The sequence below is a fragment of the Helianthus annuus genome, chromosome 5 (assembly GCF_002127325.2).
Source record: "Helianthus annuus cultivar XRQ/B chromosome 5, HanXRQr2.0-SUNRISE, whole genome shotgun sequence".
NCBI lineage: Eukaryota > Viridiplantae > Streptophyta > Magnoliopsida > Asterales > Asteraceae > Helianthus > Helianthus annuus.
Genome location: NC_035437.2, coordinates 15,279,513 through 15,300,408, shown reverse-complemented (window position 1 = coordinate 15,300,408; position 20,896 = coordinate 15,279,513). Strand labels below are relative to the sequence as shown.

The window sequence follows — 20,896 nt, the reverse complement described above, 5'->3', positions numbered from 1 at the left end:
TAAGTTTTGAGTAGAAGTAGCTATATGGTGGGGTTGGATAGTGTAGGTTAAGTAACTTGCATGATGTTTCTGAACTTGGCATCATAACCCCCCCCCCCCCCCCCTAAGGCACAACTCGAGTGGGGAGCATCATTAGACGGCAACGGAGGGTATAAGAAAGAAAATCTCCTGAAACAGAGAAAAAGATGTTCTTTATACTTCTTCAAGAAAGTATGAATCTTTGTACTTCAAGGGGGGGGGGGGGGGGTCCTTACTTTCTCGAGCGCAACCATTCACTAGCCTTAACTAAGCAATAAAAATGTTAGAACAAATTTACGCTACGCAAACTGTTGAATGCTCAGCATGTAGCCTAAAAACGTGAACCTTTACACGGAACAAGGGAAGACACTAGAGAAGCAAACTTTGATGATTGTCGTTAAGTGATGTAAAAACTTTAAATAACCCAGGTAGCTAAGGTAGCTAAGATAATTAAGGTATCCTATCCTTAGAAACATGTTGTTTGTGTTACAGGTATTGTTTGAGCATACAAGCAAATGCAAAAAAAAAAAGAAAAAAGAAATTGATTTCAGATTTGTTGAATTTAACTAATCTAAACTAAATTGCAGTTGGAATCGATTACGAAGACAAGAAACAAGCAATCACTTATGGTCCATGTATGTTTACTAAGTCGCAAAACTTAATTGGAGAAAACAATGTATTATTGGCTACATAGACATACATAACTTATCTTGATCATACGATTGATCTAGAGCATGATCCATGTATTTACACACCATCTGATCCATAACTAAACTAACTAACTAAAGTGTACCGGGCACGATCGGATGGCGTAGTATAAACAATTTGAATCAATTGCACTAAGGCCATGTGTAGTCATAAAGCCCTTTTAGGGGCGTTATGCGACATGTGGCATGCCACGTCACCCCGGGGCTTTATGGGGCGTTATGCAATTTGAGGCAGTAGTCATAAAGCCCCTGTGTAATCATTACTCATTTTTTAATTTTTATTTTTTTAATTCATTTGTAACTTTTTTAAAAATAAAATTCATTTCATTAAATAAAAAAAAGTACAATAAAATTAAAAAAAACCATGAAACTAGAAAAAAAACATTAAACTAGCATAAAAAAAATTACACAATCAAAGATTATATTTTTTTTCAATCCGCTCCTTTTGTGCCAACGCCATTTTCAAAGCTTTTCCCGTTAAGTGGTCATGCGGTTTGGAGTAGAACTCAAAGTCGTGAGCCCATTGTCGATCCCGCATAATCTCCGTAACTTCGCGGTTCTCCTCCAAACGTTTGTTACCGAGTTCGTGTATGTCTTGAAGCCGCTTGTTTATCTCCGAAAATGCGTTACTCATATCCGTTCCCATAGACATCGACGACGACTCGGGTTTTTTCGCCCGGCTTTTTCTTCCGGGCGGTCTTGGTAGCTCCTCCACCGGCTCGTCATCCGGAATGTCCTCGTTCAAGCCGATGTTTCGAGCGTCGGAGGTTGGCGTTTCGGGTTCACCCGACTCGTTTGTTTTGGACCTCTTTGATGGCCGTGTATTTCCCGAACGACCACTTGGAGTAGATACGACGGCCCATTTGGGGCTATGGCGAAGGATTTGCCAACACTTCATGTACGGGAAATGGCCATTAGCCTGCGTATACTCGACCAATGCCTCTTGCGTAATGTCTTCATTGCTACTTCCACTTTTCCATCCGGAATACAAGCGTTGGTACACGGTTTGAAAGTTTGTGCACTTCTTGTTTATATCGGTCCACTTCCCCGATATAGAGTCCGGTAGGCGGTATTCCTCTCCTCTACCCATGAGCTCGAAAAAGAGTTCTCGTATTCGGTTCCAAAATACGGTTTTACTTTGATTGTTTGCTACAAACAAAACAATATAAAATGTTAGTTCAAAATTTAAAAAATAAAAACTGAAAATAATAAAAAACAGAAAATAATAAAAAACAGAAAAAAAACACAAAACAGAAAATAAAAAAACAAAACAGAAAATAAAAAACAAAAAACTGAAAATAAAAAAAAACACAAAATAAATAAAAAACAGAAAATAAAAAACAGAAAAAAAATTTAAAAACAGAAAAAAAATTTAAAAACAGAAAAAAAATAAACATACATATGACCGGGTCCTCCGAAACATCGATGAAAGCGCGGGTTAACGCATACTCCTCTTCGGGCTCCCACGTTATCACATTTTTTTTTCGCTCGGGTGTTGGTTTCCACTTTCTTTTTATGTGCCCGTTTTGCTTTTCCTTTTCCTTTTTGCGTCTCCGGTTGCGTATCCGGTACCTCGGGTTGCGTCTCCGGAACAACATCGGGTTCGTGTAGTGGGGAGCCGAAAGCTTGAGCCCACCCAAACGCTTGAGACGACCCCATCCCATCCGTGTTTTGATTTGGGTTCCACCCGTAGAGATTAGGGTCCCATGATAGCGGTTGGTTCAAAAGATTCATGAACCCGGGACTTTGTTGATTGTAATCGAGAAAACCGGAGCCGAAAGGGTTGGGTCTAGTGGGAACCGGCGCCACGGGGCGAGTAGGATTACCACTTTGGTTTGGGTCCGCACTAGATCGGGGAGGAATGAAGCCCCGGTTGAATGGATTCATTGTATAAAATATCAAGAATTCTAAAAAAATATGGAAGATATGAGAATGTTTGAGTGTGTGTGGTAAAAAAATAAGAGAGGAGAATGATTTAAAGGAAAGGTTTAAAAATAAAATGAATTTTTTTTTTAATTAAAATGACCGTTGGTAAACGGTCAAAAATTCAAATTCCATCTTCTTCAAGCCGCGATGATTATAGCGCTTCAAAAAAATTTTGGGTCATAGCGCCCAGGGGGTGGTGTTTCCGGCGCCATAATGGCGCTATAAGGGGCTATACCGCCCCACTACGTTCAACCTAAGGTGAATACAATCACATGCATATGATTAATACCGCTTTAAATTTTTATACATAATTATCATTCACGTAAGTATGATTGCAATTTATTAACATTTTTAAATTTTTGATATAGATATCTTTTTTTTTTTTTTTTGAAAATTTTTTGATATAGATATCTGATTGGTTAATAGGCATAACCTAAATTTATTTGATTGACTAAATTAGGGTGTGGATGTGGATGGATTATGTATATTTCTACGAATGTTTTTTTCCCTAATTACACCAACTCTATTGGAATTAACAATTACATACAACCCATCTATCAGTTAACACAATTAAACAACAAACACAAAAATAAGAGTTAACTGCTATTTTCGTCCATGTGGTTTGTCCAATTATGCCAGTTCAGGGCAAATTTCAAATTTGTACCATTTTCGTCCCCCGCATTCTTGAAACATGACAGTTCCATCGAAAAAACTAAGGTTGAATCGAATAATTGAACAAACCACAGGTAGGAAAATGACAGTTAACTCATGCTTTTTTGGACGGGACTGCCATGTTTCAAGAACGTCAAGGACGGAAATGGTACAAATTTGAAATTTGGTCTGAACTGTCATAATTAAACAAAACAAAGGGACGAAAATAACAGTTAACTCATATGAATTCAACGGCCAAAAATAATTCCAAGTGACAAATACAAATACGTGACGAAAAAGGTAACATCCAAAATGGTCTGAATCCTAGTGGAATCTTTTATATCAATTCGAACAACTGGCTTCCCAAAAAGTTAACATCCAAAAATGGTTAGCTTATAATGGTTCAAATGGTGCATATTTTCATTCTCATTTACCCTTGTATCTTTGGAGTTTTGTGTCTATTTCCAGCGTCTTGCTAGTTTTAGCTATTTTAATGAAATTTCCTACCTTTCAAAAAAGTTTGATATTTATTTTTTGAATGGCGGCTATTTTATTAAAAACACATTACATAATAATGTCCCTAACATTAAAGTCTCTCCATCTCACCCAATCAAACCTGTCAAACAGAGCTCAATACATCAGCCACGTATACGACTCTTCCTTGATCTCCTCCACAACGCTAGGAACTCTAAATGGGACACCATCAAGAAAAGTTTGATATTTAACTTTCTTGTTGTCTTTCCTTTTTTTTGTTGGACCGATTGCAACCCACCAAAAGAGCCCAATTGGTTCTTACTTCTAGTAATAATTTAATTTAACTATAGTTGAGTTGATTTTTTCCGTTCTAAAGAAAATTAAATACTTTGGGACCAATAGGTGTATAGGTATTATGCCTAATGGAAATGCATATGATCAGATGATTCTGATGATTCTGCTGGTGGCACGATTATACTACAGTAATTTGTCAGTAATCCAAATTTTTCGTTAAAAAAAAGGTTAGAAAAACTTTGTTTGATTGATGACGCCTTTATATTTTTCTTTCGTTCCTGCAACAATTAAATTTATGTATGTATATCAACCATTTCAATTTTAATTTTAATTCACACAGAAGATTAATCAACCTACTCACATTGCCAAAAAAATATTAACGTTCTATATTTTTCTATTTCCATAATCATTTAATTTTACTCATTAGGGATGATGAAACACTGGTTAACACCGAAGGTTAACTAGCTGGGTCGTTTATTATGTGGGTTCAGTCTCCTTCTCTACTCGCTTAAGACTGAGGTCCTGCAAAACAGCAACACCGTTAGCTCGTTAAGAGGGGAGTATGGGGGGTTTCCCTCTTAACCAGGCTCCGACGTGAGAATACGTACTGCTCCGAGGAAGAAATAGTGTGTGTTATAGGTGAAAAGTGAGGAGAACATAACGGATAACCTGAATGATGAAGGGTCCTATTTATAGCCGGAGGGTGAAGGAGGGAGGAGCAACCTTGCCAGCTGCTACCGGGTGCCAGCTGTCCGACCAAGTGGAATATCCTCTTGGTCTCCTCTGTTGTGGTCAGGATAGTGGTACACGTGGCGTGCCGTCGTTGGTCCATGTAGAAAGACTGGTACTGCAGCTGTCGGTCTGCCCCCTAGGTAGTATTGCAGGTTCACATGGCGTCCGGACATTGGTGACACGTATTGTCCTTCTTGTCTGGAGGAGCATCTTTGGTGCCACCTTGACGTCTTCTAGAAGCTTCTGGATTTAATTGCTGATGTAGGCACCATGTTGGACGGAAAAAGTGGTGCGGTCCCTGCCATGTGTGCATGGAATTGGGACCATACCTCTTCAAGTTCCCCCAGACCAGTGTGCCTTCTAGTTGAGTTGATCGTCTAGGAGGGATTCTGGACTTATAAGGGTAGTGGTTTTTTTATGTTTGCCTTTACACAACGATGGCCTTACGAAGTTGAGCCAAGATGTTGCATGGCGCATGGTGGCTGCTTATGCAAAGTTGAGCCAAAAGGGTATACGGCGCATGTTGGCTGCCTTGCAAAGTTGAGCCAAAATGGTGCACGGCGCATGGTGGTAACCCTGCAAAGTTGAGCCAAAAGGGTGTACGGCGCATGGTGGCCGCCTTGCAAAGTTGAGCCAAAAGGGTGCACGGCGCATGGTGGTAACCCTGCAAAGTTGAGCCAAAAGGACGCACGACGCATGGTGGCGATCTTGCAAAGTTGATCCAAAAGTACGCACGGCGCATGATGGCAACCTTGCAAAGTTGAGCCAAAAGGACGCACGGCGCATGATGGCAACCTTGCAAAGTTAAGCCAAAATGGCGCATGGCGCATGATGGCAACCTTCCAAAGTTGAGCCAAAAGGACGCACGGCGCATGGTGGTGGCCTTTCTTTTTGGCGGTTCCTTCTGAAGGAAGTTTCTTTTCTTGGGGTGAAGACAACTGACATGACTGACGTGCCGTCTGATGTTTCTATCTTTTCGGAGATGAACAGTCGCCTTTTCAGAGCCGTCAGTTGCTTTTTCGCCTCGTGTCAGACGTGCGCCGCCCACGCTCCCGAAAAACAAGGCGACGGTTTATCTCTCTTCTGACGTGTCCTCTCCCCATTGGTTGTCCGTCTGTCTTCCTGATGATCCACTACCCATCGCATTTAATGCGATGGGTATAAATAGTTGGCGGTTTCCACTCTTTCTTCACTTTTTCAAAATTCAAAGTCTCTTTTCCTCTCATCTTCTTCTCCATATCTCTCCTTTTTTATCTCCAAGTTCTTCCTTCTGTAATCATGTCTACTGGAGTGAATCTTTCCACTAAGAAGAGAAAGTACAAACCTAGGAATCCTCCTGGTCCTGATCGGGCAGCGATAAACTGGAAGGAAGAGGAGTTTCAGAATCTTGTTAGGGATATGGGTTTTCGATCGGAGTGGGGTGCCCAGTTTCCCACCCCTAATTCTACCGCTTTGGATGCTCCACCGGGGTATGTAGCGTTGTATGTTGCTTACTTCCGGGAGGGTAACTTTCGTCTCCCTATGACGAAGTTCACCGGAGAGGTTTTGACAAACTATGTCTTACATATTTCGCAGATAAACGCCCTAGGGTTACCCCGGATTACTCACTTTGAGTTCATATGTAGGGCCAATCGTATTGAACCAACTTTCGAAATGTTTAACGTGTTTTATTTCGTGAGTTATACTGGTGGTTTCTACTCCTTCAATTCTCGAACCAGTGGAGTTAATCCTTGCAGTGCTAACCCACCAAAGAGTCTGCATGACGGGAAACAGAAATTCTTCTACATTCACCGTGGGGTCATTCCCATTGAAATGCATTACCGTGAAGAGAGTGAAGGGGTCCCTTGTGTGGATGTGTCCATAGATTTTGCTGAGCAAGAGTGGTACAAAGTATTGACTCGGAAGGTTACTTCTATCACTGAATTTGAAGAGAGGGTACTGGTGGCGGCCGGGATGAGTATGTTGTGGGCGCCTCAGAACTAGGGGTGTCCCTGTCTATGGCTACCAAGTGAAAGGTATTGTTGTTGCTAATTTAGTGTTATGTTCTTTTCTGATTTGTCATGTGTTTCCTCATGTTGTTGTATTTTACAGTGGGATATAGTCTGATGAACGTTCTTGACCCTAAAGCCGGTAGTGCTATGGTTGTTGCATATTTGCCTGAAGGGAAGCCTGTGTGGTTAAATCAGATAAGAGATCGTTTCTTGCACCCGACCAGTGAGAGCCTTGCCACTTATGCTAACACCATTTTAGGTGAAGATGGTGGGGACGATCTTGACGATGTACTTAGTCCTACTCGAGAGGAGGTTATCGTCCTTTCGAGTGAGGGTTCTGATAGATCACGTTAAGGTCGAATCCCTCGTTCCCCGCGTGCAGGTCCATCACAAGGGGCTGTAAACGAGCCTGTCAATGAGCCTGCTGGCGACGATGTTGATGTTCCTGCTGATACTGCTAAGCAGCTTGAAACCAGGAAGAAGAAAAAGGTGGAGAAGTCTGAGAGGAAGAAGAAGGTCGAGGAACCTGTAACTGGAGCACCTCGTAAGCAACCTTCTAACTTCTCCTTCCTGGACTATGTTGTCGTTTCTGACACGCTCTCTGGTTTAGACGCAGGAGATAAGCGTGCTGAACGTGATCCAGATGATGATTCTACGTTGACATAAATAGTGAAAAGGAAGAAAGCTTTGGAAGACAAGAAGAAAGAACTTGACAAGCAGGATACTGATGCACTTGCGGAGAAAAAATCTAGGTCTCAGAAGGAGACTACTGCTGCACCTTCTGATTCCGAGGTTGACCTGGGTGTCTTTAGTGCGAAACCTCGTAACCTCCTTGAGAAGATATATAAGTCAGCTTCTGGTTCCCGAGGTACAGTTTTTCTGTTTGTATACATCTTTTCCTTTGCCTTTCTTTCTTGCTTTTGACTATCGTGTTTGCCTTGTAACAGGTGTTAAACCAGGTAAGAGTGCTCCTAAGGTCGATATTTCCAATACTACTCCTCCTACCTCTCCACCTTCTAGAATCTTTGGTCTATCTCCTCCGCATGCTGATCCAGGAAAAAGGAAAGAAGATGATGTAGAGGTTGAGCAAGTTGGGGAGGGAGGTGCTGGTGCTGGTGATGGTGGCGATGGTGGTCGTGGTGGAGGTGTTGATGTTGAGGTGGAATCAAGCGAGACTACTCCCCACCACACCATTTACACCAAAGTTGTCCGAGGCTCTGGAGAGGGTGGTGCTTCTGGGAACTCCCCATAGTCCAGAATTTGAACATGTTCAGGGTGGGTCCTGGGATACCCACAATCCTGCCTGCGTTGATCTCCCACATGCCCCCCGATGGAACTTGACTCAGGGCTCTCGGATGACCGATCTTGGTAACTGTCGTGAGTTCTTTTCCTTGTCCCTCCCCCTGCTGAAAGATTGTTTCAGAAGAGACGCAATCGGATGGATCTCTTGGATGATCATATCCATGCTGGGGTCAACCTTTTTGCTACCTCCCAAGAGATTGCCCGGGAATGGCAGTTGATGGGGGAGGATACGTTGTAATTTGAGGACACGAAGAAGGCGTTTGCTGAAGAGAGAGAAAAAATCAATGCTGAGAAAAAAGGTTTGGCGTGGAGGGTTGCTGACGCGAACGAGAAACTTGCTAAGGAAAAATAGTTTAACACTAACAAGCAGAAGGAATGGGAGGTTGCTTGTGAACGAACCAACAAGGAGATGCAGACTCAGCGCGATACTATTGTTAGATTGTCAGGAGAGAAAACTAAGATCAGTGATGAGGCTGAGAAAGAACGTGATGCGCACCAAAAGAGAGAAGGTGAATATCTCCAAAGGATTGCTCAGTTGCAACAGCTTGTTACCGAAAAATCTGCGGAAGTGCGAGCTTCAGAGATTATAGCGGTGGAAGCTAATGCCGACAGCAAGTGGTTGCTTGCTCGCAGCGTTCCGTTGGTATGTTCCTTTGCGTCCCTTGTATACCTTGCTTTAGTTTTTGCTTTGTATGCTCATTCTATTTCTTCCAGATGGTTGATCGCATCGTGAGGTCTGAGGAGTTAGCTACGTATATGTATGAACTTGGTGAAGCTACGTATAATCATGGTCGTAAAGACGGTTATGCCGAAGGAAGAGATGGTTGTTGAAGGGGATCATACTGATGAAACTGTTGATCTGATTCTAGAGAGTTTGGATTCCAGGAAATTAAGGAGGGTGTTTAGCCATGGTGGTTGTGGAGAGGAAGCCGACTCGGGTTTACGAGGTGAACAATCATCAGACAGAGCATCGAAACGAATTCGGTTGGTGTGGACACCGCAGTTGCATAAGCGGTTTGTTGAGGTTGTTAGGCATTTAGGCGTAAAGAACGCGGTACCTAAAACAATTATGCAGTTGATGAATGTTGAAGGGTTGACTAGAGAGAATGTTGCTAGTCATCTTCAGAAGTATAGGATTTATTTAAAAAGGATGCTGGGGTTATCGATTGTTAGTCCAGTTCCGGATCCTATTCCTTTGACATACGGACTAGAGATGGTGCGTATGCCGTACGCACCACCAGGGATGTTGCCTAATTCGGCTGTTGTGGTGGTGGTGTCTGTGGGTATTGTAACGAATTCGGGTATCATTCACATCCGTATAATATGATGATGCAACCAAAAGACTGGTCTGGAAACGGTTTCGGTTCGGTTTCAAGTTATCAAAAGCTAATGACTGCTAATGATAAATAGGTATTTAGTGTCTGTTGTACAAGTGAAAAGTCTCTTGTTTACCCCATATATATCCATCAATGTTGCTTTCTATGGTTTTACTTCTATTCAATTTGAAACTTTATGTATCTTAAAAGAATCTTATTGTCATTTTCAATATCTTTAATGAATCCTTTGGTGATGAAGCTTTAATTATTAAGTTTTGAGTAGAAGTAGCTATATGGTGGGGTTGGATAGTGTAGGTTATGTAACTTGCATGATGTTTCTGAACTTGGCATCATAACCAACCCCCCCCCCCATTTGTCTAAGGCACAACTCGAGTGGGGAGCATCATTAGACGGCAATGGAGGGTATAAGAAAGAAAATCTCCTGAAATATTCAAGAAAGTATGAATCTTTCTACTTCAAAACAGGGGGGCTTACTTTCTCGAGCGTAAACCATTCACTAGCCTTAACTAACAATAAAAATGTTAGAACAAATTTATGCTACGCAAACTGTTGAATGCTCAGCAAGCAGCCTAAAAACGTAAACCTTTACATGGAACAAGGGAAGACACTAGAGAAAAGCAAACTTGATGATTGTCGTTAAGTGATGTAAAAAACTTTAAATAAACCAGATAGCTAAGATAATTAAGGTATCCAATCCTTAGAAACATGTTGTTTGTGTTACAGGTATTGTTTGAGCATAAAAGCAAATGCAAAAAAAATTGATTTCAGATTTATTGAATTTAACTAATCTAAACAAAATTGCAGTTGGAATCGGTTACGAAGACAAGAAACAAGCAATCACTTATGGTCCCATGTATGTTTACTTAGTCGCAATACTTAATTGGAAATAACAATGTATTATTGGCTACATAGACATACATAACTTATCTTGATCATAGCACTGATCTAGAGCATAATCCATGTATTTACCCATCATCTGATTCATAACTAAACTAGCTAGGGTGTAGTGGGTATGATCAGATGGCGTACTATAAATAACCTGAATCAATTGCACTAAGGTGAATACAATCACATACGTATGATTAATACCGTTTTAAATTTTTAAACATAATTATCATTCACGTAACTATGATTGCAACTTATTAACATTTGATTGGTTAATAGGCATAACCAAAATTTATTGATTGACTAACTTAGGGTATGGATGGATTATGTAAATCGCTACATGTTTTTTCCCTAATTACACCAACTCTATTGGAATTAACAATTGCATACTATACTACAACCCATCTATCAGTTAACACAATTAAACAACAAACACAAAAATAAATATGAATTCAACGGCCAAAAATCAATGCAAATTCAAGTGGCAAATACAAATACGTGAATCAAAGTAAAACAAAAGGTAACATCCAAAATAGTATGATTCCTAGTGGAATCTTTTATTTCAATTCGAACAACTGACTTCCTAAAAAGTTAACATCCAAAAATGACTAGCTTATAATGGTTCAAATGGTGTGTATTTTCATTCTAATTTCCCCTTCTATCTTTGGAGTTTTGTGTCTATTTCTAGCGCCTTGCTAGTTTTAGCCATTCTAATGAAATTTCCTGCCTTTCAAAAAAGTTTGATATTTATTTTTTGAATGTCGGCTATTTTATTCAAAACGCATAAAATAAAATATAGGTGTTGATGCAACAAATAGTAGACCGATGGTAGTAGCTAGGCTGGTTAGGCAAAAGGGTTGGAGGGTTCCGGTTTGCCTAACGTAGGTCGTGGGGTCTCCCCAAATTTACAAGACGTGGAGAGAGGTTCACTAGTTAGATTTTGTTGTTTGCTCAAGGTCCTCAACTGAAGTGTGTTCAGCTTCGGATGTGAGAGCAGTAGAAATGTGTATGTTGAATGTGAAGAATGGAGACTTGCATGGAACAAGTACTCGAGAAGAAGGACCAGAGATCCCAATGGAATCAGAGCTGATCGGAATGTCCTTCAGCACTAAATGAAGTGTCATTTTATAGGAGAAGATATCGCCCAAAGAGGAAACCATGGACTAGTGAACCATGCTTGCAGTGGAGGACTTACCCTTTTAGGGGTTGAAGCGTTTGGACCTGCGGATAAAAGACTACACTCTGTGCATTCGTTCTACTTTTACGACTGGGAGAGTTGTTCAAGTAATCAGTGATATGACTGATTACTGTGCACGTGATGCCTTAGCTAAGTTCCCAGGTTTTGAATCTTTGAACATTTTTACCCTTCAAGCTATTATGTATTTTTGGTCATTTTATTTGGATTTGGGCTACCCCCGTCATCAGCCCCCCAAGTCAGAGGTTTTTGGGTGTAAGCACAAATGCTTCTGACTTTTTGTACATGTGTTTTATTTTGCTTGAAGGCTTCAAGGCTTCGAAGCTTGAAAGGTTGAAAACGGTTGAGTTTTTTGATTTTTGAATTTTGACAAGACAGTTGATATGACTTGTGGCAGTTTTCTTTGTGTCAGGCGGCGGTTTTAATACCCTTGTGCAATTATAACATTTCCTTTTCATTAATTTACATTAATATTTTAAAAGAGAACCATCATTTGCACCTTTCCTCTCAAGTTTTCTTTCCTTTTCTCCATTCCAGGTTAGTTCCGATTTCTTATTTTCTGGTTATTTTCTTATAGCATGGGTGCTCGTAAGGATTTAGCGAAATCGTTTTCTCGATTAACTCAAGAGTAGGTAGAAAATTTCTATATGGAATGGGGGATTGGGATGAAGTTAAAAACGGTTGCACCGGCTTGTGATGTTTCAATCGATAAGTGTCCCCCTGGTTCCATTGCTCTCTATTGTCGTTATTTTGAGTTTTCGAACATTCGTCATCCCTTTTTGAACTTTGTTTTGAACGTTTTAGAGTATTATCGCGTATCCTTTGGCCAGATTCACCCTCAGGGTCTGGCTAGGGTTTTGCAGTTTGAAGTTTTATGTCGGGCTTCCGGGTATGATCCCACTCTTTTATCTTTTCGTCGCTTTTTCCGGTTGGCCAAGAACGGTGACTGGTTTACATTCGAAACATCTCAGGTTGATACTTGTTTAATTTCATCTATGGTTCTAGTCTTGGTGTTTGGAAAGACCGATTTTTCTGGGTTTCCGATGAAATTGTCCCTTTTAAGCTTGTTTGGAGGCATCCGGATGCCGTTTTAAATGAACCTGAACCCTCTGCTTCTGAGATAGATACTTGTTTCCTTGATACCCTTAGGGAATGCCCTTCAAGGCTTTCTCCCTTTCCCGAGCACTTATTGGTGTTGTTGGGTCTCAGTATGTTATGTGACAAACGTGATCGAGATCCGGTGCTTATGAGAGATGGGCAGGGTATGCATTTGTCTTGTTGTGCTATTATGTTCTTATTTTTTGTTTGCTTATATATTTTATTTTTGTTTATTTTGTAGTGATGTCTGCACTTGATTTTATCAAAAGTGATGATACTTCCGATGTTGCTTTTGGGGATGTTGCGGCTACCCCGGGTGAAGATGCAGTTGTTAGGGGATCCGAGCATAGGTTCGAAGGTTCTGGCTATGTGAATGTTCCTAATGTTAGAGGTTTCACTAAGGCTCCGGGTTCCAAGGTCTCTGTTCGTCGTTCGAACCGTCGCTTGAAAGGTGCTGATCAACCTTCTGGCTCGGAGGCTATTGATGTTAGTGATGATATTGAGGTATCTGCAGAACAGGTTCTTGAGGTTGATGTGGGAAAGGGTAAGGAAAAAGAGTTGGTTGTTTCTGGGAAAAAGAAGAAATTGGTTAAGAAAGGTTCCACTCCTACCATCCAGGGTTCATCGGGCAAGAGCGTTGAAAGCTTCGAGGGTCCTGAAGCTGAAGGGGTTTATGTTCCCAACTGAGATGTGAAGGCTGGGGATAGCTTCAAGGATTCGGCTGTTTGTGCTGAGGTATTAGCCCACTTTGCTCCTCATGGTGTTCGGAGTGCCATTTCTGAAATGGAAGCTGATCACTTTATTTCAAGATTGATGCTAAGCTCCTGCAACCTTTCAGCCCTGTTAGCTGAAGGTGTTACCCGTTTTACAAAGGGTATGCAGGAGTATGAGGAAGCTTCCAAGAAGAAAGATAAGATGAAAGCCTCTATAGCTGCCATGAAGAAGGAGGTTGAAGGGTTCTCCAAGATAGAGGAAGCTTGGGTGAAGAAGGTGGAGAGTTGACAAGGAGACACAAGATTGAGATGAACGATCTCAAGAAAAGTTTTGAAGCTGAACGATTGAAGATGAAGGCTGACAGGGAAGCCTTGGATGTTCAGAAGAAGGCCATCGAAGAAGAGAAGGAACGTTTGAAGGCTTTGGTTGCTCAAGCCACTGGTGATAACCAGTGGCTGATTGATCAAGGTTTTCATCAAGTTGTTACCTACCTCCTTCACTCCAAGGAATTCAATTCTGCTCTTGGAGAAGTCTACACCAAACTGCTAAACTTGGGGAAGCATCAAGGCCTGATTGCTGGTTACAAACTTCATGAATCTGGTCAGCCTTTGGAGAAGTCTCCTTTGTATCGCCCTGAAGCTTCTGAGGTTTTTAAAGGTTCTGTTCACCAAATGGAAAGATTGACTTACCCGTATGTGAGTCAGGTGGCAGCTTGTTTTGGCAAGCCCCTTTCTGTTTTACAGGAGCTGAAGCCGGATAGTCTTAATGAAAAAGTTTGTGCTGAAGTGCTTGATTCCCTTTCGAGGAAGCGTTCTCGTTCGGGGGATAATGAGGAGACCCTTTCGGGAGAACCTGATGCTTCCTCGAAGGTTCAGCAGTTGGTGACGATGGTGGTTCGAAAGCTAAGAAGTCGAAGAAGGCCAAGAAGGCTAAAGGTAATTGTTCTGGGGCTTCTAAGCCTCCTTCTGATGTTTGAACAATATTCGTAGCTTTCTTAGCACCCTTAAACAATTTGATGGTTTGTATGTTACTTTGAACAATTTTAGGTTTTGCAGAAACCCTTAAGGTTTCTGCTTTGTGGTTGTGGTTGGCCTTAGTGGCCGTTTGAACAATATCTATGTTTTCAAACCGTTATGGTTTGTTTTAACTTATTTGAATATTTGGGAGCTTTTAAAGCTTCTAATGCTTTTAACTTTGACAACCTGCCTTGTGTTGTGGTTTTTTAGACGTAGTTGTATTTTTGTAAAGCAGCTTTGTGGTATGTTTGTAGCTTGAAGCCTTCGAGGCTTCTGGTTGCTACTTTATTTTTTGTTACTTGAAGCCTTGGTTTATATTTCTGAGTTTGGGTTGTATGCAATCTTTTACTATTGCATTGTTGTGTTGCCCCTTCAATTATTCTTTATGTTTAGGACATTGTCTTTGTTTGGTTTGTGTTGTCTTTATGTTTTTTATACCTTAAAGGGTTCAGTGTTGCAGTCACTTAGCCTTTGTATTTTTAACAAGAAGACATAGCACCTATCCTATTTATTACTTTCCTAAGTTTGATTTCAGTTCGTAAGCCTGTTTTTGATAAGTTTTCTAAGGATTAAGGAACATTTGGTGTAGGCTGTTTAGACCCGTCTATGAGACAACTTTGTTTTTGATAATTTTATAAGTCTCATGGAGTTGTATTAATTTAGGAACTCACCCCTTATATAGGTTCATTCAACCCCTAAACCTATTGAGCGATATGGCCTGGGAGCTCATCCCCTTACATGGCCCTTGCCATGGAGTTTTTTGCTAGGTTCTCAACCTGATTTTAGGATAGAAAGACAAATTTGATAAAACATAATCATTCATTCAAGTGATATTGTTTTACATAAAGTGAGCATGAGACAACTCTTGAAATACAACTTTTGAAATACAAACCAAACTTTCTTGATCAGACATGGAACCATTTAAGGGTCTTACCATTCCAATGCCTGGGAAGCTTTTTACCTTCTGCGTCGGCTAGTTTATATGATCCACCCTTATGTGCTTCAAGCATTGTATATGGCCCTTCCCACTTTGGGCCGAGTTTTCCTTGGTTCTCTTTTTTATGAGCCTCATTGTTTCTAAGAACAAGGTCTCCTGGCTTAAAGTGTTCATGCTTGACTCTTTTGTTGTAATAAGCTTCCATCTTTTGTTTGTACTTGGCTTCTTGAATTGCAGCTTGGTCTCGTGTTTCCTCTAGGAGTTGTAAGTTCAACATGGTCTCTTTGTTGTTTGCTTCGGGATCCATGTTGAGTGTTCTTTGAGTTACAACTCCTACTTCAGCTGGAATCACGACTTCGGATTCAAACACCAAGCTATAAGGTGTTCTTTTGTGGCTTGTTTTTTCCGTTGTTCTTATAGCCCATAGAACGTTTGGCAATTCTTCAAGCTAATTGCTTTCATGCCTTCCCAATCGGGTTTTGATTCCTTCAACTATGCTTTGATTCATCCTTTCAACTTGGCCGTTAGATTGTGGGTACACAACTGAGCTGAAAACCTGAGCTATTCTGAATTCTTTGCACCAAGTGCTACAAGGCTTCTCAGCGAATTGCTTTCCATTATCGGTGACCAGCACTCCCGGCAACCCATAATGACAAATGATGTTTTCCCAAACGAAGTCGATGACCTGTTTGCCCGTGATTTTTTTGAGTGGTTTGACTACAGGCCACTTGGTGAAGTAGTCTATGGCCACCAATAAAAACTTCACTCCACCTTTAGCTGGTGGGAATGGGCCGACAATGTCCATTCCCCATTTATAAAATGGCCAGGCTGAAGATATCGGGACAAGGTCATGCTTGGGGCTCTTTGGGACCGGTGCATGAATTTGACAAGAATCACATTTTCTCTGTTGTTCGGTGGTGTCTCGGTGCATGGAAGGCCAAAAATACCCAAGATTCATAAGCTTAGCAACCACCGTTCTTGCTCCAAAATGAGCTCCGCGTATCCCTTCATGAACCTCTTTGACCAAGTACTGGCTTTGTTCATGACCGACACATCTCACTAAGGGTGCAAGGTAACCTTTTTTGTAGAGGATTTCACCTTGCAACACATACTGCCTAGATTTGATTTTAACCCTTTCAGCCTCTGTTTGATCAGCAGGTAACTCACCGTTTTTAAGGAAATTTTTAATAGGAGTCATCCAATTGGGGCTTTCTTCGGTGATTACATCTTGAACCTCCAATTCTTCAATCGAAGGAGTTTTCAACACCTCCACTAATACCTTTTTGGTAAGGTGGGCAAAGGTGAGAGAAGCAAGTTTACTCAAAGCATCTGCTTTCTTGTTTTGAGACCTTGGGATTTGCTTGATGGTACATGTTTGGAATGTGTTCATCAGCTCTTTAGATTTTTCTTTATATCTCTTCATGTTGGGCTCCTTTGCAACATAACTGTCATTCACTTGACTTGACACCAGCAACGAGTCTGTGAAGACTTGAAGCTTTTGAACCTTCATTTCCTTGGCTAATCTCAAGCCAGCTATCAACACTTCGTATTCAGCTTCATTATTGGTGGTCTGAAATTCAAATCGAAGAGCATATGTAAATTCTAACCCTTCAGGGTTGATCAGAATGAGCCCAGCCCCTAACCCTTCAACGCTTGAAGCCCCATCGGTAAAAAGCTTCCAGGCTTCAAGGTCAGAGGGTTCAGAGGTAGTTGTGTTAACTTCCGTGATGGCTTGCTTTGGGACTTCCACAATGAAATCAGCCAAGACTTAGGCTTTGATGGCTTTTCTTGGAACATAGGTGATTTTGTGTTCACCTAGTTCCACAACCCATTTGGCTAATCGCCCTGAATTTTCCGGTTTTTCAAGAACACTCTTAATGGGCTGGTCGGTGACCACTTGTATAGGGTGTGCTTGGAAATACCTTTGAAGCCTTCTAGCCGTTTGTACTAGGGCTAGAGCAAGTTTTTCCAAAGGAGGATACTTGATCTCTGCCAGTTTTAGAGTTTTGCTGAAGAAATAAACGGGTACCTAAACTTTGTCTTGTTCGATGGTTAGAACCGCACTTATAGCTTCTTCATCAACCGAAAGGTATACAGAGATCAGCTTTCCTATTTCTGGGGCTGCGATATCTGGAAGTGAAGCTAAGTATTGGTTCATCTGGTTGAAGGCTTCCTCAGCCTATTCAGTCCACTTGAAATCTTTTTTGTCAGAGCACCCATTGAGCGTTTTAAAGAAAGGCAAAGATTTTTCAGCCAATTTTGAGGTAAAACGCTTCAGGGCTGCAAGCTTCCCATTCAGGCTTTCTAGCTCCTTTTTGCTTCATGGTGGTTTGGTTTCAAGAACGGCCTTGACCTTGTTTGGGTTGGTCTTTATGCTTTGTTTTCCCACAATATGCCCCAGGAATTTACCTTCTTCAAATCCAAACGAACATTTTTCGGGGTTGAGTTTCATATTGACCTTCCTTAGGTTCTTGAAGGTTTCTTGGATGTCATCAAGCATTTGGTATTCTTTTTTGCTTTTGATTACCAAATCGTCGACATATGCTTCCATGTTTCTACCAATTTGACTAGAAAAAGCCTTGTCAACTAGGCGTTGGTAGGTTGCACCCGCATTTTTAAGGCCAAAAGGCATCTTTTGGTAGTATAAGATACCTTTATCCGTGTGGAAAGCGGTCTTCACTTCATCTTCTTTTTTCATAAGGATTTGATGGTAACCCTTGTAAGCATTAAGAAAACACTTGAAAGGGTAACCAGTGAGTGAGTTAACCTTGAGATCAATTTCTGGCAACGGGTAACAATCTTTGGGACAAGCCTTGTTCAAGTCCTTGAAGTCGATGCACATTCTCCAAGAATTGTCAGGCTTTCGAACCATGACCGGGTTTGCAACCCAAGATTGATACTTAACTTTCCGTAGAATTCCAGCTGATACAAGCTTTTCAACCTCTTGGCATGCTGCCAAGCTTCTTTCGGGTGCTAGACTTCGCTTCTTTTGGACAACAGGCTTGACATCGGGTGGTATCCATAGCTCGTGTTCAGCAATAATTCGAGGGATACCCGTCATGTCTTACGGGCACCAAGCAAAGACATCGCTATAGTGTAATAGCAGCTTTTTAAGGTACGGGAGTGTTTCTTGTGAAAGGCTTGGATTAACCCTTATCCTTTATTCAAGATATTTGGGGTTTATGATTAGCCCTTACTTGTCTTCTTCACGTTTTGAACTTTCCCCTTCAACCATGTAGGCTTCTTGAGTTGGTTGAAGGGTTGAAATCCCTCTCTCGGTAGGGAACTTGACTGTGCCATGACCAACAGAAATGGCCATAAAAAATGCACACTACCTCGGCCTTCCTATGATGACATCATAGTTGGAAGGTATATTGATAACTACAAAAGTGAGAGGTTGGACTCTCTCCATTTTTCCTTCACTGAAACGGACATCAAGGGTCAGTTGCCCTAAAGGCTTGAGGGGTATGTCAGCAATACCTTTTATGGAGGTTCCGGAGGGTTGAAGCTTCGAACGTTCCTCATTGCTTAAACGGTTGAAGAACTTCTCAAACATAATTTCAGTGGCTGCACCAGTGTCTATGTATGCTCTGCTTGTCTTTAGCGTGCCCACAGTTGCTTCAACCACAAGAGGGTTTGAGAGTGGGTACTTTTCTGTTGGAGGGAAGCAGACACACTGAAGCTCCCAAGCTTCCAACCGCTGTCGTTTGCAGGGAACCTTTCCATCAAAATCCACCATGTTAACTTCCTTGCTCTTGCCTTCGGCTATCTTGTCCCTTACCCCCTTCACTAAGTGGGCAAGCTCCCTGGAGGCCTGGACTTGACGGCCTCTTCAATCCTCTTTTTGAGTTGAAAGCAATCGTTAGTATGGTGACCCTTCTCTTCTTGAAATTCGCAAAACTGGGTGGAATTCTCATTCCTTTTGCTTTTAGGGAGAGGTCTGGGAGGTCGGAAGCTTTGTTTCACTTCCTCTGTAGCAAGTATCTCTTGGGGGGTTTTGGTAAGGGGTGTGAAGTTCATGGCCTTCTCCCTGCTTGAAGGGTTCCGGCCTTCAGACCTTCGTTGCTCTGAACCCCTTTGGCGTCTGTCGTAAGAATGGAAGTTTTCCTTTTTCCTAGCTGGACTGTTGCCTCGCCAGCTAGATCCCCTTTTTCTTTGCTCTTTTATGTCTACAGCCTCCTCCCCTCTAATGTGGGCTTTGGCCCTTTCGAGAGCTTCTTCCAAGGTCTTGGGTAGGGACTTGTTGAAATCCCTTGTAAGGTATTTGGAGGTGATGGCATTCATGAAACCGGCTACTCTCATCTTTTCATCCGCCCCCACATACGTTAGACCTTCCTTTTTATACCTTTCTATGAACTCTCGAAGGCTTTCATCATCCCTTTGTTTTATCTGGAAAATCACTGTGGCATCTTTAATGTACCGCCTTTGCTGGGAGAAGTTGGCTAGGAATCCTTTGCTAAGGTCATCGAAGCTTCGAACGCTTCTGGTAGGTAAATCATTGAACCAGATTCTTGCTGAACCAACAAGGGTTTGCACGAACATGAGATAGCATTCAGCATTAGACCATTTCTCGATCCTAGCAGCACCAGTAAAGATCTGGAGATGATCCTCTGGATCTTCAGTCCCATCATATGTTTTGATATGGGATGGCATCTTGATCTTTGTTTGGAAATCATAATCGGCGATTAGCTGTGAGAAGCATGAAAGGTTGCTTGGTTTATATGGTTTGGCCAAATCCTCTTCCACCCTTACACCTGTGTTGTTGATGTTATTGTTGTTCCCTTGGATGGCTAGCACTTGATAAATAAAATGTAGCCATGGGAAGCTTGACATCATCTGAGGCATAAGGTTGAAGCCTTGAAGGCTTCCAGGTGCAACTGGGCAGTTTACCCCTAAAGGAGTGCTCATGACGGCACTTCGTGCCAAGGGAAGCACAGACAAAGCTTGTTCCCACATAGTTGTCGCTGAGGGGGGGGGGGGGGGGGGAAGGCTCGCTACTGGAGATTGTAGGAGCTGGTCCAAAGTTAGCTCGTGCCCCAAGGGAGCACCGGTTGCAACTGGTTGGGAGGAAAAGAGAGGAAACGTTGTCGAATCTGGCCTCGTGTACAGATATGGGTTAGGATTTGGAGGAGGATTGCTGGGACCAGCCTCGTTCCTAGACACGGTTGGCTGAGAACTTGTAAAAGGAAGAGCGGGAGGTCCAGGAGATAGTCATGGTTCTGGCTCGTCGTAATCCAGACGGATCCTTATGCCCTTGTCTCTTTCCCTACTCACATATTGGTTAAGAAGAGACCTTAACTCGAGAAAGTTGTTGGAAACCCCTTCAGGAGTAAGGTCAACACGTGAGGGGTGTTAGAAGCACCAACATTGGGAGATGGTACTCCGGAACAAGATGGTGTCGGCGTTTGGAAAGTGAGAAACTCGGGGTATGATGCTCCAGTTGGAGTGCTTCCCGGTGTTAAGATGGAAGTTGGTATAGCCACATGAGTTTGGCTAATGTTGAGGGTAGAGATACGTGGGATTTGGTTTACCTCTCCCGGAGACTCACCTTCCGACATGCTGACTTTTGAGCAAAGATGGAGCTACACTACTAGGTCTTTTGGAGAAAATTAGTGGCGT

At 41.9% G+C, this 20,896-nt stretch overlaps 3 protein-coding genes across 3 annotated transcripts; all 3 read right to left on the bottom strand.

Annotated features, from left to right (window-relative positions):
- Positions 1 to 1,137: 1,137 nt before the first annotated feature.
- LOC110940066 (glutathione S-transferase T3-like) lies at positions 1,138 to 2,389 on the bottom strand. The gene is made up of 2 exons (XM_022181624.2): positions 2,125 to 2,389; positions 1,138 to 1,874 (listed from the first exon to the last, which is right to left on the bottom strand). The coding sequence occupies exons 1-2, from the start codon at positions 2,387 to 2,389 to the stop codon at positions 1,138 to 1,140; spliced, it is 1,002 nt and encodes a 333-aa protein (XP_022037316.1).
- Positions 2,390 to 15,725: 13,336 nt separating this feature from the next.
- Positions 15,726 to 18,338, bottom strand: LOC110942735 (uncharacterized protein K02A2.6-like). The gene is made up of 4 exons (XM_022184500.1): positions 18,147 to 18,338; positions 17,805 to 17,993; positions 17,313 to 17,456; positions 15,726 to 16,847 (listed from the first exon to the last, which is right to left on the bottom strand). Exons 1-4 carry the CDS (start codon positions 18,336 to 18,338, stop codon positions 15,726 to 15,728), a joined length of 1,647 nt encoding a protein of 548 aa, XP_022040192.1.
- A 728-nt stretch (positions 18,339 to 19,066) lies between these two features.
- Positions 19,067 to 20,233, bottom strand: LOC110942734. The gene has a single exon (XM_022184499.1). It carries the CDS (start codon positions 20,231 to 20,233, stop codon positions 19,067 to 19,069), a length of 1,167 nt encoding a protein of 388 aa, XP_022040191.1.
- Between the last annotated feature and the right edge of the window lie 663 nt (positions 20,234 to 20,896).

Bases quoted from the DNA above. Each gene is read 5' to 3' on its own strand.
- LOC110942734 (XM_022184499.1), bottom strand. From the start codon at position 20,233: ATGTGGGAACAAGCTTTGTCTGTGCTTCCCTTGGCACGAAGTGCCGTC.
- LOC110942735 (XM_022184500.1), bottom strand. From the start codon at position 18,338: ATGACGGGTATCCCTCGAATTATTGCTGAACACGAGCTATGGATACCA. The intron at 17,994-18,146 runs GTTCGAAAGCCT...AATGCTTACAAG, and splicing joins GGGTTGCAAACCCGGTCATG to GGTTACCATCAAATCCTTAT. The intron at 16,848-17,312 runs GTTTAGGTACCC...TTTGAATTTCAG, and splicing joins TAACCATCGAACAAGACAAA to ACCACCAATAATGAAGCTGA.
- LOC110940066 (XM_022181624.2), bottom strand. From the start codon at position 2,389: ATGGGATGGGGTCGTCTCAAGCGTTTGGGTGGGCTCAAGCTTTCGGCT. The intron at 1,875-2,124 runs GTATGTTTATTT...TTTTGTTTGTAG, and splicing joins TTCGGAGGACCCGGTCATAT to CAAACAATCAAAGTAAAACC.